This window comes from Babylonia areolata, chromosome 1 (genome assembly GCF_041734735.1).
Source record: "Babylonia areolata isolate BAREFJ2019XMU chromosome 1, ASM4173473v1, whole genome shotgun sequence".
NCBI lineage: Eukaryota > Metazoa > Mollusca > Gastropoda > Neogastropoda > Buccinidae > Babylonia > Babylonia areolata.
In genome coordinates this window covers 16798769-16813768 of record NC_134876.1, presented here as the reverse complement: position 1 = coordinate 16813768, position 15000 = coordinate 16798769, and the positions used below count along the sequence as shown (strand labels likewise).

Below are 15000 nucleotides of genomic sequence, written 5' to 3'. Positions count from 1 at the left end.
GCCCCCCCTCCCAGTTTAACTCCCAGGAGTCAGTCTGGCATTGTCCAAGATTAACTCCCGGGAGTTAATCTGGGTCTGCACCAAAGCAGCCCCACTAACAGGTCTAGAACGCCCCCCCGCCCCCCCCCCCCCCCCCCCCACACACACACACACACCCCACCCCCGATCTCTTCTTTCTGTTTATTAGGCTTGTTCCAGAATGAACCCCTACCAGTCTCAGAATTATTCCCGGGGAGTTGTTTTGAACCTAAAAATTTGGACTCTAAACTAACTCATTTGAGTTCATTTGGGGCAGTGCCAGATCAGCCCCCCAACCCCTTGGAGAGTTAAACTGGTGCTGTTCCAAACTGACTCCCGGGAGTTCTTCTGGGCCAAACAAAATGACTCCCTGGGAGTTAAACTGGCGCAAGTATAGCGTTATTCCAGGACAGGCCCAAAACAGCCCCCCTGAAGAGTTAAACTGGACCAGCCCCCCCCCCCCCCCTCCCCCCTTGGAGAGTTAAACTGGACCTGGTCCAGAACACCCCCCCCCCTCCCCCTTTGGAGAGTTAAACTGGACCAGCCCCCCCCCTCCCCCCTTGGAGAGTTAAACTGGACCAGCCCCCCCCTCCCCCCTTGGAGAGTTAAACTGGACCAGCCCCCCCCTCCCCCCCTTGGAGAGTTAAACTGGACCAGCCCCCCCCCTCCCCCCTTGGAGAGTTAAACTGGACCAGCCCGCCCCCCCTTCCCCCCTTGGAGAGTTAAACTGGACCAGCTTCCCCCCCCCCCCTGCCCCCTTGGAGAGTTAAACTGGACCTGGTCCAGAACAACCCCCCCCCCTCCCCCTTTGGAGAGTTAAACTGGACCAGCCCCCCCCCCTCCCCCTTGGAGAGTTAAACTGGACCAGCCCCCCCCCTCCCCCCTTGGAGAGTTAAACTGGACCAGCTTCCCCCCCCCCTGCCCCCTTGGAGAGTTAAACTGGACCTGGTCCAGAACAGCCCCTCCCTCCCCCTTGGAGAGTTAAACTGGACCTGGTCCAGAACGGCCCCCCAACTCCTCCTGCGGAGGGGGCTGTTCTAGGACAGGACCAGTTTAACTCTCCAGGGGGAGGGAGGGGCTGTTTTACTCCCCAGGAGAGGGGGGATGCTCTAGGCCAGGTCCTGTTTAACTCTCTCTAGGGGGGGGGGGGGGTTGGGCCAGTGCCAGATTAATTCCCCAGGAGGAAGGGGGGGGGCAGTTTTGGGCCAGGGCCAGTTTAACTCCCCGGGGGGCTGTTCTAGTCCTGCTGGGGAGCTGATTTGGTGCAAACTCAGATTAACTCCCGGGAGTTAAACTGGGAAGGGGGGCAGGTTTAGCACGTTACACCGGAAATGACGACGCTTCCCTCTCGATCATTCTTTTCACCGGCAGACGCTGAACTGGCAACACTTGTTTTTGCTGACCTGCTGTAAGTACGTATTACTCTACACATTACAGTTGACTCGCACTTAAGCATCCTAAATTCAGCTAAAACATTCAGGATGCTAAAGTGGGATTTATTCCGTCCCACTTAAGAATAGTCCTAAATTCAGCTCCAGGAATTCAGGATGTTGAAAGTGCGACATTTGTTTGCGCTTGTTTCAAGTTGTTTCCAGAGCCCATCGTCACGTCAGTTATTTTATGTCCTCACTTCCTGTTGTGAGCGAACCGGTGGAGTCAGCCGGCAGTGTTGAGTGTTTGTTCATGAACAGCGTCGGCAATAGGAATTTTGTTTAATATACCGTCACACATATCGATGATTGAAGACATTTTGTTAAAGTATTAATGTATACATTTGATTATCATCGTTTAGAAGAGGTGGGGGATGGGGATGAATGGTGAGTGGGGGGAAACCGGGCATATGAGGGAGGGGTGACATTTTTAACTCACTCAGTACGGCCAGTCCTCTCTTCTCCTCTACACAGACCCCTCGGATGTCCAGTGGGTGTCTGAATGACCCAACCTTTAGCTTCCGTCGTCAGAACTGTGGTATTCTATGTCAACATTCACCTCTTCAGTATAAGAGCGTCCCGCTTGCAATATTTTGATGATGGTAATTGGGATGAAACGCTGTTAACGTCGTCTCTTTCGCCGTTCGTATGGAGAGAGTTAAACAAGTATCTAAATAGTTACAGAAAAAATTGAATGAGTGATCTGGTTGGTTGATTGGTTGGTTGGTCGGTCGTTTGTTACGTGAATTGCTTTTTTCTGCTTGACATGAAGGTATTTACGTTGTTTAATTAAGAACAAAATTTCATCGGTCATCCGTAGTACATTAGCAGAACATTTTCAGCTGTTTCGAAGGCATGCATGATTAAGATATCTCAAGCAAAATCTCACTAAACACTTCTGCACTTTCATCAACAGTTTGCTTGGATGATACGATGTCCTGGTTAATTCACAATGTAGACTTTGTTATGTGTGTGTGTGTGTGTGTGTGTGTGTGTGTGTGTGTGTGTGTGTGTGTGTGTGTGTGTGTGTGTGTGTGCAGGTCATATAGGTTTCAGATGTCACGAAATGTTGTGATGGTCTGTTGATGAAGTCAGTATAAAAAGTTCCAAATATTCAGAACTTTAATTGGCGTGCTGTTGGCTCTGTTGATAATGTCACTGATTAGCTACCAACATTTTACTCGTGAACTAAACGGGTGGTAAAAAGACCCAATAAGTAAACTGGTCTGGTCAAGTTTTGTTTCTGTCAACAAAGCTTCTAAGTGGGGAACAGACAGGTCATGGCGCGTTTTACAATACAGAGGACGTTTTACATAAATGACAACAACTCAACCGTGAGGGTCGTTTGGCCGGTCACATTTCAGGGGGAGGGTGAAACTAACAGCAAGTCGTTGTTACAAACGGTTACCGAAAGTCAGGTTTTCAGAAACAGTGATAATGCCACGAATACTCGGTTCCACGTCCAAAATGTCAATCTTATATCGCAGCATTTCAACATTGGTTTGTATGGCACGGAGCTCACACCACCCACAGCTGGTCCTGGAGTGAGTTCTGTATTGCCTGCTGTTTTCAGACACGTGATGAGGAAGACCGCTTTATGTCCTGCAATATCACTGTTTTCAGTCTTTGTCGCTTGTCCTGTACACACAAATTTGACATCGTCTGTTTGTTGATAAGAGTAGCCTACAAGAAGGTGCACAAAAACATTTTTAAACTTACTGTATTTACATTTTTATAGAATGTCAAGATTACACATAGGATGTGCCATTCGTATATCAGAAAGTACAATGCAGCTCTGTGCCCTAGCGATGGAAGAGAATTATCCAACCTGGCCCTGTAGACACTGATGTCAACAGCCATTAGGTGACAGAATTCCAAAAGACGGTGTGCACGGTACTGTTCGTTTTGCATGCAATCTCTCACATACGATAAAACGGTGTATATTTGGAAGAAGAGGGTACATATTAAGGGGAAAAAACAACTAAACAGTTAGATCCACCGAGGTTTTGTCTCTTAAAACTGATGTGTACTTGCCACGATTGCAAATGCACAATTCTAAAACACAATATTTTGACACAGTATAGAAATGACACAGAAAGTGCATTTTGATCAATAATTTCAGACTCAAACGTAACCTCTAAGAGGCACTATATCGTTTACGACTATGTTTTACTGCTTTGATTACAAAAAGAAGCAAAACAGCCTGTTCTTATCCCCGTTGGTTTTTGCTCTTGGGTCAAAATTGGCTGACCCAGATGTCATCATAGACAAGCCTGGAATGACTTTCGGATGTACACTTCCACCAGTCAGAAGTGACCACCAGTAGACAGATTATATCCAAACCCCCTATGGGAGGTCATTCTTGGCATGTTTAAAATGCCCCTCTGGGTTAGATATGGTCCAGTCAGAAGTGACCCCTTCCACTGCTTACTTGACATCAACGGCCGATGAAGGGAGACGGTTCATTTCGGCAAGCCTTGATAGAATCCTTATCATTATCGTCGTTGTCGTTGCCACCCCCACCCCACACCTCTCTCTCTCTCTCTCTCTCTCTCTCTCCCTCTCTCTCTCTCTCTCTCCTAACCCCCCTTTCTCTCTCCCTTCCCCTCCTCCCCTCTCTTTCCCCCTCTCTCTCTCCCTCTCTCTCTCTCACCCACCCAGCACAACAGGCAGTCTACGGTCTCTTGCTCCGGGGGGAGTTAGGACAGTGGGGGTGGTTCCAGACAGTCAGCTTCACACCAGTAGGGAAGTGGCCGGTGCTCACAGACAGACCGTGAAGGGAGGAGCTCTTACCTCTCCAACCGAAACCAGATTTACTGTGAACCGTCTGCACTCAAGACCCGCTCCCTTATAATTTGGTGTTCACCAAGGATCTGTCCTTGGACCAGTCCTTTTTCTACTTTATATACAATCTGTTTCAGAATTTGTATCCCAATATTCTCTTTCACATCACAGTTTTTCGGATGATGATCAAATTTATGTCTGGTCCAATCTCGCATCTTGCTGAGATTATCACCGCGCGCTACTCAACAATGTATAGCTGACATAGAATCGTGGATGACAAGCAACAAACTACAGCTGAGTGACTAAATGATAGAAGTGATTGTTCTTGCTCCTAAACGTTTGCTAAATTCTGTTTCACTCCCCCAAGCTGTTCAGTTAAATGGGTGCAATGTTCCCACTTCAAAAATTGTTTGCTGCCTTGGTGTTTACTTAGACCAGACTATCTTTTGCGTGGCAGATTTCCTCGATCTGTCAAATCTGTTACGTTGAGTTACGTAGAATAAGTTCTGTTTGGCACTTTCTGTCTCAGGATGCAACAAAAACCCTTGTCTGTTCCCTGGTCCTATCTAGGCTTGACTACTGTAATTCTTTGATCGCTGGATGCCCCAACTACTTGTTATCCAGACTTCAGAGAGTCCAAACCATGCTGCACGGCTTATCTTCTGTTCTCCCAAATCTGCTCATATCACTCCTCTCCTTCATTCCCTTCACTGGTTACCCACTGAGAAAAGAATGCATTACAAACTCTCTCCTGTGCTACAAATGTATGATTGCCTGTGCTACAAATGTATGATTGGTGTGTCTCCTTCCTTTTCTGAGCTTCTGCATTACTACTCTCCATCTTGCCAGGTCCCGTCATCAGGTCATGAGCGTCTCTTAAAAATTCCCTCCTATAGAACCAGATCATATGGAAAACACTCTATTTCCAGGCTTTGCGGGTTTGTGAGTTGGAGCGGGAAGATTTGTGCCAGCGGTTGTATTCGTGTGTTTTTAGTATGCATACTCATTGTAATTTTCACTGTAAACGCCCAGGGCTTTTGTATCAAACGTCACCAAACTGTTTTTATCAGTACAGACTTTCTTTTCATCCATCTCTCTCCTGAGGGCTGGATGAAAAAACAAACATGTCCTTGCTTATTCCACTTCCCTCATTAAAGAAAATTCATTCTCTCTGAATGTGTGTGCGTGTGTGTGTGTGTGTGTGTGTGTGTGTAGTGTAGTGTAGACTCTATTCAGGGTGGGGACTTGATGTAAAATAAATTAGTAAATAAAACACACCAGTCTTATCTGAAAGGGCATATGTGTGCAGGCCTGGGTGTATCAAGGGGGTGGGTGGGGCTACACGTCTGTGTCTCGCTTGCTGGGCCAGAAATGTGTTATGTGCAGTGCAGAAGTCATATCAACTCGATAAAACTAGTGTTGTGTGGATGGGGATTAAACAAAGCTTCAACTCTTTGCGAGTCTGTACGTTATTTGAATTTAAAACACTTTGGAGTCAATTTGCGAACGACAAATGACTTGATATATGATGAAATACAAACCGCTACCCGTTTATGTGAATTATGTTGTCAGTGGTTATCAGTTAAGACTGGTACAATTTGGTGATTCAAGATTGCCATACACATTGTCTAGATTGTATTGTTCAGACGCCAATGAAAACAAAAAACTGGATATCAATATGCGACTTCGATTATTATAATTATGGTAATGGTTTTAGGACATGTTTGCCAAAAACACGGTGTTGGTTGTATAAGATATTTTTGTATTTCACCAACAATTGGTTGATCACAGATGGTAGATCTGGACTGAAAGCATGGATATAAGTGAACGATTTAGTCTGCAGCCCACAAGACATTTTGTAGTCTTTGTGACTTTCAACCATACTTTGTTTTTTGATATTGATTCTTCTTCATAACAACAAGATTTAGACTTGGTACATCTGATCATTTCGTTCATTATTTTGGGTCCAATACATTTGTAGATCCTGATTCTGATCAGCACACATTGTTGCTTGTTTTTGTATGCTGAGATACATTCGAAAAACTTTCATTCTACCCAAATAGCCTATTATAGACAACCATATTTGTTCACATAGTGTTTACTTTTGTTATGTGAGAAATCTAATACCGTGAAATAGCAACTTAAAAGTGATATTTTTAAACTGCGTTCACAGCTATTATCGTGGTTGTCTTTGTTTTTCTTTACTGACAATTGTTGTATAGTGTTGTATAGTGTTCACATACCCCTTCATGAGGGACTGTGGTCTGAAATGAATAAACCATACGCATCCCCACTTCCCAACTACTGCCACCACCACCCGCCTCCCTATTTCCCTTTCCTCTCTCTCCCTCCCCTTCTCTCTTTGAATCTTGAATCTCTCTCTCCCTGTCCAGTCCTATTCCTCTTTCTCTCCCCCCCCCCCCCCCCAGCCTCCCTCCCTCTTATCCCCACCCTTCTCTCTCTCCAGTCCTAATCACCCTTTCTCTCCCTCTACCCTCCCCTTGCTCTCTCTCTCTCTCTCTCTCTCTCTCTCTCTCACCCAGCCCTCTTTCTCCCCAATCCTATCCCCCTATCTCCACCCTCTCCTCCCTCTCTCTCTCACCCTCCCCTCTCTCCAAACCTAACCCCCTCTGTCCCCCACCCCCCTGTCTCTCTCTCTCCCTATGACACTCTCTCTGTAGGCAGTGTCAAGACACTGTGCTGGTTCACTCCTTCTCCTCTACACAGACCCCTCGGATGTCCAGTGGGTGTCTGAATGACCCAACCTTTAGCTTCCGTCGTCAGAACTGTGGTATTCTATGTCAACATTCACCTCTTCAGTATAAGAGCGTCCCGCTTGCAATATTTTGATGATGGTAATTGGGATGAAACGCTGTTAACGTCGTCTCTTTCGCCGTTCGTATGGAGAGAGTTAAACAAGTATCTAAATAGTTACAGAAAAAATTGAATGAGTGATCTGGTTGGTTGATTGGTTGGTTGGTCGGTCGTTTGTTACGTGAATTGCTTTTTTCTGCTTGACATGAAGGTATTTACGTTGTTTAATTAAGAACAAAATTTCATCGGTCATCCGTAGTACATGAGCAGAACATTTTCAGCTGTTTCGAAGGCATGCATGATCAAGATATCTCAAGCAAAATCTGACTAAACACTTCTGCACTTTCATCAACAGTTTGCTTGGATGATACGATGTCCTGGTTAATTCACAATGTAGACTTTGTTATGTGTGTGTGTGTGTGTGTGTGTGTGTGTGTGTGTGTGTGTGTGTGTGTGTGTGCAGGTCATATAGGTTTCAGATGTCACGGAAATGTTGTGATGGTCTGTTGATGAAGTCAGTATAAAAAGTTCCAAATATTCAGAACTTTAATTGGCGTGCTGTTGGCTCTGTTGATAATGTCACTGATTAGCTACCAACATTTTACTCGTGAACTAAACGGGTGGTAAAAAGACCCAATAAGTAAACTGGTCTGGTCAAGTTTTGTTTCTGTCAACAAAGCTTCTAAGTGGGGAACAGACAGGTCATGGCGCGTTTTACAATACAGAGGACGTTTTACATAAATGACAACAACTCAACCGTGAGGGTCGTTTGGCCGGTCACATTTCAGGGGGAGGGTGAAACTAACAGCAAGTCGTTGTTACAAACGGTTACCGAAAGTCAGGTTTTCAGAAACAGTGATAATGCCACGAATACTCGGTTCCACGTCCAAAATGTCAATCTTATATCGCAGCATTTCAACGTTGGTTTGTATGGCACGGAGCTCACACCACCCACAGCTGGTCCTGGAGTGAGTTCTGTATTGCCTGCTGTTATCAGACACGTGATGAGGAAGACCGCTTTATGTCCTGCAATATCACAACTGTTTTCAGTCTTTGTCGCTTGTCCTGTACACACAAATTTGACATCGTGTACGTGGTTTGTTTGTTGATAAGAGTAGCCTACAAGAAGGTGCACAAAAACATTTTTAAACTTACTGTATTTACATTTTTATAGAATGTCAAGATTACATATGGGATATGCCATTCGTATATCAGTAAGTACAATGCAGCTCCGTGCCCTAGAGATAGAAGAGAATTATCCAACCTAGCCATGTAGACACTGATGTCAACAGCCATTAGGTGACAGAATTCCAAAAGACGGTGTGCAGGGTACTGTTCGTTTTGCATGCAATCTCTCACATACGATAAAACGGTGTATATTTGGAAGAAGAGGGTACATATTAAGGGGAAAAAAACAACTAAACAGTTAGATCCACCGAGGTTTTGTCTCTTAAAACTGATGTGTACTTGCCACGATTGCAAATGCACAATTCTAAAACACAATATTTTGACATAGTATAGAAATGAAACAGAAAGTGCATTTTGATCAATAATTTCAGACTCAAACGTAACCTCATGAGAAGCACTAAGTCGTTTACGACTACGTTTTACTGCTTTAATTACAAAAAGAAGTAAATAGCGAGGCAGCCTGTTCTTTTCCCCGTTGGTTTTGCTCTTGGGTCAAAATTGGCTGACCCAGATGTCATCATAGACAAGCCTGGAATGACTTTCGGATGTACACTTCCACCAGTCAGAAGTGACCACCAGTAGACAGATTATATCCAAACCCCCTATGGGAGGTCATTCTTGGCATGTTTAAAATGCCCCTCTGGGTTAGATATGGTCCAGTTAGAAGTGACCCCTTCCACTGCTTACTTGACATCAACGGCCGATGAAGGGAGACGGTTCATTTCGGCAAGCCTTGATAGAATCCTTATCATTATCGTCGTTGTCGTTGCCACCCCCACCCCACACACACACACCCTCTCTCTCTCTCTCTCTCTCTCTCTCTCTCTCCTAACCCCCTTTCTCTCTCCCTTCCCCTTCTCCTCCTCTCTCTCCCCCCTCTCTCTCCCTCTCTCTCTCTCTCTCACCCACCCAGCACAACAGGCAGTCTACGGTCTCTCGCTCCGGGGGGAGTTAGGACAGTGGGGGTGGTTCCAGACAGTCAGCTTCACACCAATAGGGAAGTGGCCGGTGCTCACAGACAGACCGTGAAGGGAGGAGCTCTTACCTCTCCAACCGAAACCAGATTTACTGTGAACCGTCTGCACTCAAGACCCGCTCCCTTATAATTTGGTGTTCACCAAGGATCTGTCCTTGGACCAGTCCTTTTTCTACTTTATATACAATCTGTTTCAGAATTTGTATCCCAATATTCTCTTTCACATCACAGTTTTTCGGATGATGATCAAATTTATGTCTGGTCCAATCTCGCATCTTGCTGAGATTATCACCGCTACTCAACAATGTATAGCTGACATAGAATCGTGGATGACAAGCAACAAACTACAGCTGAGTGACTAAATGATAGAAGTGATTGTTCTTGCTCCTAAACGTTTGCTAAATTCTGTTTCACTCCCCCAAGCTGTTCAGTTAAATGGGTGCAATGTTCCCACTTCAAAAATTGTTTGCTGCCTTGGTGTTTTCTTAGACCAGACTATCTTTTGCGTGGCAGATTTCCTCGATCTGTCAAATCTGTTACGTTGAGTTACGTAGAATAAGTTCTATTTGGCACTTTCTGTCTCAGGATGCAACAAAAACCCTTGTCTGTTCCCTGGTCCTATCTAGGCTTGACTACTGTAATTCTTTGATCGCTGGATGCCCCAACTACTTGTTATCCAGACTTCAGAGAGTCCAAACCATGCTGCACGGCTTATCTTCTGTTCTCCCAAATCTGCTCATATCACTCCTCTCCTTCATTCCCTTCACTGGTTACCCACTGAGAAAAGAATGCATTACAAACTCTCTCCTGTGCTACAAATGAATGATTGCCTGTGCTACAAATGTATGATTGGTGTGTCTCCTTCCTTTTCTGAGCTTCTGCATTACTACTCTCCATCTTGCCAGGTCCCGTCATCAGGTCATGAGCGTCTCTTAAAAATTCCCTCCTATAGAACCAGATCATATGGAAAACACTCTATTTCCAGGCTTTGCGTGTTTGTGAGTTGGAGCGGGAAGATTTGTGCCAGCGGTTGTATTCGTGTGTTTTTAGTATGCATACTCATTGTAATTTTCACTGTAAACGCCCAGGGCTTTTGTATCAAACGTCACCAAACTGTTTTTATCAGTACAGACTTTCTTTTCATCCATCTCTCTCCTGAGGGCTGGATGAAAAAACAAACATGTCCTTGCTTATTCCACTTCCCTCATTAAAGAAAATTCATTCTCTCTGAATGTGTGTGTGTGCGTGCGTGTGTGTGTGTGTGTGTGTGTGTGTGTGTGTGTGTGTGTGTGTGTAGTGTAGTGTAGACTCTATTCAGGGTGGGGACTTGATGTAAAATAAATTAGTAAATAAAGCACACCAGTCTTATCTGAAAGGGCATATGTGTGCAGGCCTGGGTGTATCAAGGGGGTGGGTGGGGCTACACGTCTGTGTCTCGCTTGCTGGGCCAGAAATGTGTTATGTGCAGTGCAGAAGTCATATCAACTCGATAAAACTAGTGTTGTGTGGATGGGGATTAAACAAAGCTTCAACTCTTTGCGAGTCTGTACGTTATTTGAATTTAAAACACTTGGGAGTCAATTTGCGAACGACAAATGACTTGATATATGATGAAATACAAACCGCTACCCGTTTATGTGAATTATGTTGTCAGTGGTTATTAGTTAAGACTGGTACAATTTGGTGATTCAAGATTGCCATACACATTGTCTAGATTGTATTGTTCAGACGCTATTGAAAACAAAAAACTTGATATCAATATGCAACTTCGATTATTATAAATATGGTAATGGTTTTAGGACATGTTTGCCTAAAACACGGTGTTGGTTGCATAAGATATTTTTGTATTTCACCAACAATTGGTTGATCACAGATGGTAGATCTGGACTGAAAGCATGGATATAAGTGAACGATTTAGTCTGCAGCCCACAAGACATTTTGTAGTCTTTGTGACTTCAACCATACTTTGTTTTTTGATATTGATTCTTCTTCATAACAACAAGATTTAGACTTGGTACATCTGATCATTTCGTTCATCATTTTGGGTCCAATACATTTGTAGATCCTGATTCTGATCAGCACACATTGTTGCTTGTTTTTGTATACTGAGATACATTTGAAAAACTTTCATTCTATCCAAATAGCCTATTATAGACAACCATATTTGTTCACATAGTGTTTACTTTTGTTATGTGAGAAATCTAATACACTGAAATAGCAACTTAAAAGTAGTATTTTTAAACTGCGTTCACAGCTATTATCGTGGTTGTCTTTGTTTTTCTTTACTGACAATTGTTGTATAGTGTTGTATAGTGTTCACATACCCTTTCATGAGGGACTGTGGTCTGAAATGAATAAACCATACGCATCCCCACTTCCCAACTACTGCCACCACCACCCGCCTCCCTATTTCCCTTTCCTCTCTCTCCCTCCCCTTCTCTCTTTGAATCTTGAATCTCTCCCTGTCCAGTCCTATTCCTCTTTCTCTTCCCCCCCCCCCCCCCCCCAGCCTCCCTCCCTCTTATCCCCACCCTTCTCTCTCTCCAGTCCTAATCACCCTTTCTCTCCTTCTACCCTCCCCTTGCTCTCTCTCTCTCTCTCTCTCTCTCTCTCTCTCTCTCACCCAGCCCTCTTTCTCCCCAATCCTATCCCCCTATCTCCACCCTCTCCTCCCTCTCTCTCTCACCCTCCCCTCTCTCCAAACCTAACCCCCTCTGTCCCCCACCCCCCTGTCTCTCTCTCTCCCTATGACACTCTCTCTGTAGGCAGTGTCAAGACACTGTGCTGGTTCACTCCTTCCCGCGCGCGGTTCATCAGAGGGCAGGGGGAGATGTGCAGGGGGTGGGAGGACAGGGTTAGGCGGAGGAAGAGGGAGACAGAATCACTCAACACGGAAAATCCCGATCTGAGTGCAAAGGCACAAGAATGTAAGGCACGACCTGACGAACGAACGAACAAATCTTTCTAGGTCTTTCCTTTTGACTGTTCTCGCGGATACGAAGAAGGTAAGATAGTTAAATCAGTCTCGCGGACTCGCAGGCCCTTGAGTAACTGCAAGGTCAGTGGGTTTGGTTTTTTTCTGTGATACGTTTGTGTATTTTTCCTGTTTTCCTTCGTGTGTCGTCGATCATAACTTTGACAGACCGAATTCTAAGTCTGTATCTGGTATGGCCGATCTTTCCGGTCTGCTTAGGCCAGGCCTCTTTGTTGCTACGTTCAGGCACAAATCCATCCATCCAGCCTTGCATCAATCGAAGAATAACACATCACGTGCGTAAAAGGAAAAAGAATTATGATATTTGAACTGAATACAATATGGCGCCCTGTCCTGATCCTCCAGGTCTTGTTTTCCCGCCACTCTCAGTCACGTGCTCAAGACGCTAAGCCAACTGGGAAGGGAATGATTAATGTGGGTCCGCTTTCACTTGGAGAACTTTCAATTGATAATGGACACAACATCTGTATCACTGCACATTTTCCCATTGACGGAGGACTGAAGTAGCAGGTGTGAAAGGACACGCGATTCTTGTTCAATGATTCGCTTCATCCTGCTGACAGTGACACCTTAAAACAAGTTCACCTTTTCATTAATCACATGTCAAGTTTGTTATAGACTACAGATCACATGCTTATCTAGGCTATATATTGTGTAGGCTAATTAAAGATCACGTATTTGTGTAGATTTATTACAGATTACATATTCGTGTAGGCTAATTACAGATTGTGCATACAAATCACGTTTTTGTGTTGGCTGATCACAGATTACATTTTTGTATATACTAAATATGTGTGTAGTATGATTACAGATAGTGTATTTGTGTAGGATGATTACAGATAGTGTAATTGTGTATGATGATTACAGATCACATAATTTGGGGGTACAATACAATTGAGTGGAGCATAGTTAAGAGTTGAGTAGGGGCTGAGTGGAGTTCCATTATGAACTGAGTAGAGTTCAGCAGTTGAGCTGCACAGTTGATTAGACTTGAGGTGAGCACAGTTGAATGGAGTTGCGATGGGTTATGTTGAGCACAGGTGGGCTGAGTTGTATAAAACACAGTTGAGTACAGCAGAGTGAAGTGGAGCACAGTTCTGAGTTAAGTACAATTGAGTAGAGTGAGATGAGCACAGTAGAAAAGAGTTCAGCAGAGCTGAGTTGAGCACGGTTCAGTTGAGTTGAGTAGACCTGAGCACAGTTGAATACAACTAAATTTAGCCCAACTTACTTGAGTTGAGCAGAGTTGAACTGAGCACAGATGTGTAGACCGAGTTGAGTCAGCATGGTTGCGTTGGGCTGAGTTGAGTTAAGGCTAATTAGAGCTGAGTGGAGCACAAGTGAGTAAAGTTGAGAAGAGCTGAAGTTAGCATGGTTGCTTTGAGTTGAAATGAGTTGAGCACAGTTGTTTAGAGCTGATTAGAGTTGCTGATCACAGCTGATTAGAGGACAGTTGAGTTGAGAAGTGATGAGCAAAGTTGCGCACAGATGAGTAGAGTTTAGCACAATTGAGTAGATTTGAGGTGACCACAGTTGAGTAGAGTTGAGATGGGTTATGTTGAGTACGGCTAAGCTGCGTTGAGTTGAGCACGGGTGAGTACAGCAGAGTGGAGTGGAGCACAGTTTTGAGTTGAGTACAGTTGAGTACAGTTCAGTTGAGAAGAGTTGAACTGAACACGGTTGAGTAGAGTTGAGTAGATCTGAACACAGTTGAGCAGAGTTGAGTTGAGAACAGCTTAGATGAGTTGAGCACAGATGTGTAGAGTGAGTTAGCATGGTTGCGTTGCGTTGAAGTGAGCACAGATGTGAAGAGTACAGCTGAGCTGAGAATTGATGAGTAAAGTTGCACACAGCTGAGTACAATTGAACACAACTGAGTAGACTTGAGGTGAGCACAGGTGAGTAGAATTGAGATGGGTTATGTTGAGCACAACTGAGCTAGTTGAGTTGACCACAGTTGAGAACAGTTAAGCAGAGTTGAGGTTAACACAGTTGAGAAGAGTTGAGTAGATTTGAGCACAGTTTAGTAGAGCTGGGTTTACCACAGCTTAGTTGAGTTCGGGGGGGGGGGGGGGGGGGGGAGTTTAGCTCAGTTGAGTATAGATGTGTAAACAGAGTTGATTTAGCACGGCTGCTTTGAGATGAGTTGAGCACAGATGTGTAGAGCTGATTAGAGTTGTTTATCACAGCTGAGCAGAGTACAGTTGAGTTGAGAAGTGAGGAGCAAAGTTGCGCACAGATGAGTAGAGTTTAGCACAATTGAGTAGATTCGAGGTGACCACAGTTGAGTAGATGTGAATTGGGTTATATTGAGCAGAGCTGAGCTGCGCTGAGTTGAGCTCAGGTGAGTACAGCAGAGTGGAGCACAGTTTTGAGTTGAGTACAGTTGAGTACAGTTGAGTTGAGCACAGTTGAAAGGAGTTCAGCCACAGTTTAGTTGAGTTGGGGAGAGTTTAGCTGAGTTTAGCACAATTGAGTAGACGTGAGGGGAGCACAGTTGAGTAGAGTTGAGATGGGTTACGTTGAGCACAACTGAGCTAGCTGAGTTGAGCACAGGTGAGTACAACAGAGTGGAGTGGAGCACAGTTTTGAGTTGAGTACAGTTGAGTACAGTTGAATTGAGCACAGTTGAAATGAGTTCAGCAGAGTTGAGCTGAGCACGGTTGAGCAGAGTTGAGTAGACTTGAGCACAGTTGAGTAGAGTTGAGTTGAGCACAGCATAGTTGAGTTGGGCACAGATGTGTAGAGTGAGTTAGCACGGTTGCGTTGAGTTGAGTTGAGCACAGATGTGTAGA

At 44.6% G+C, this 15000-nt stretch overlaps 1 protein-coding gene across 4 annotated transcripts in view; it reads left to right on the top strand.

The window, feature by feature from the left end:
* The first annotated feature begins 1334 nt into the window (after nucleotides 1-1334).
* LOC143280065 (uncharacterized) overlaps nucleotides 1335-15000 on the top strand; it is a 56017-nt gene continuing 42351 nt past the window's right edge. For 2 of the 4 annotated variants that reach the window (XM_076584566.1, XM_076584609.1), the window contains exon 1: nucleotides 1335-1426. In XM_076584566.1, coding sequence (XP_076440681.1) covers nucleotides 1350-1426 — 77 coding nt within the window. In that variant the 5' untranslated portion in view covers nucleotides 1335-1349. Of the gene's footprint in view, nucleotides 1431-11923; nucleotides 12216-15000 lie in introns of those variants that run through there. The other 2 variants (XM_076584583.1, XM_076584600.1) reach the window with 2 other exon arrangements.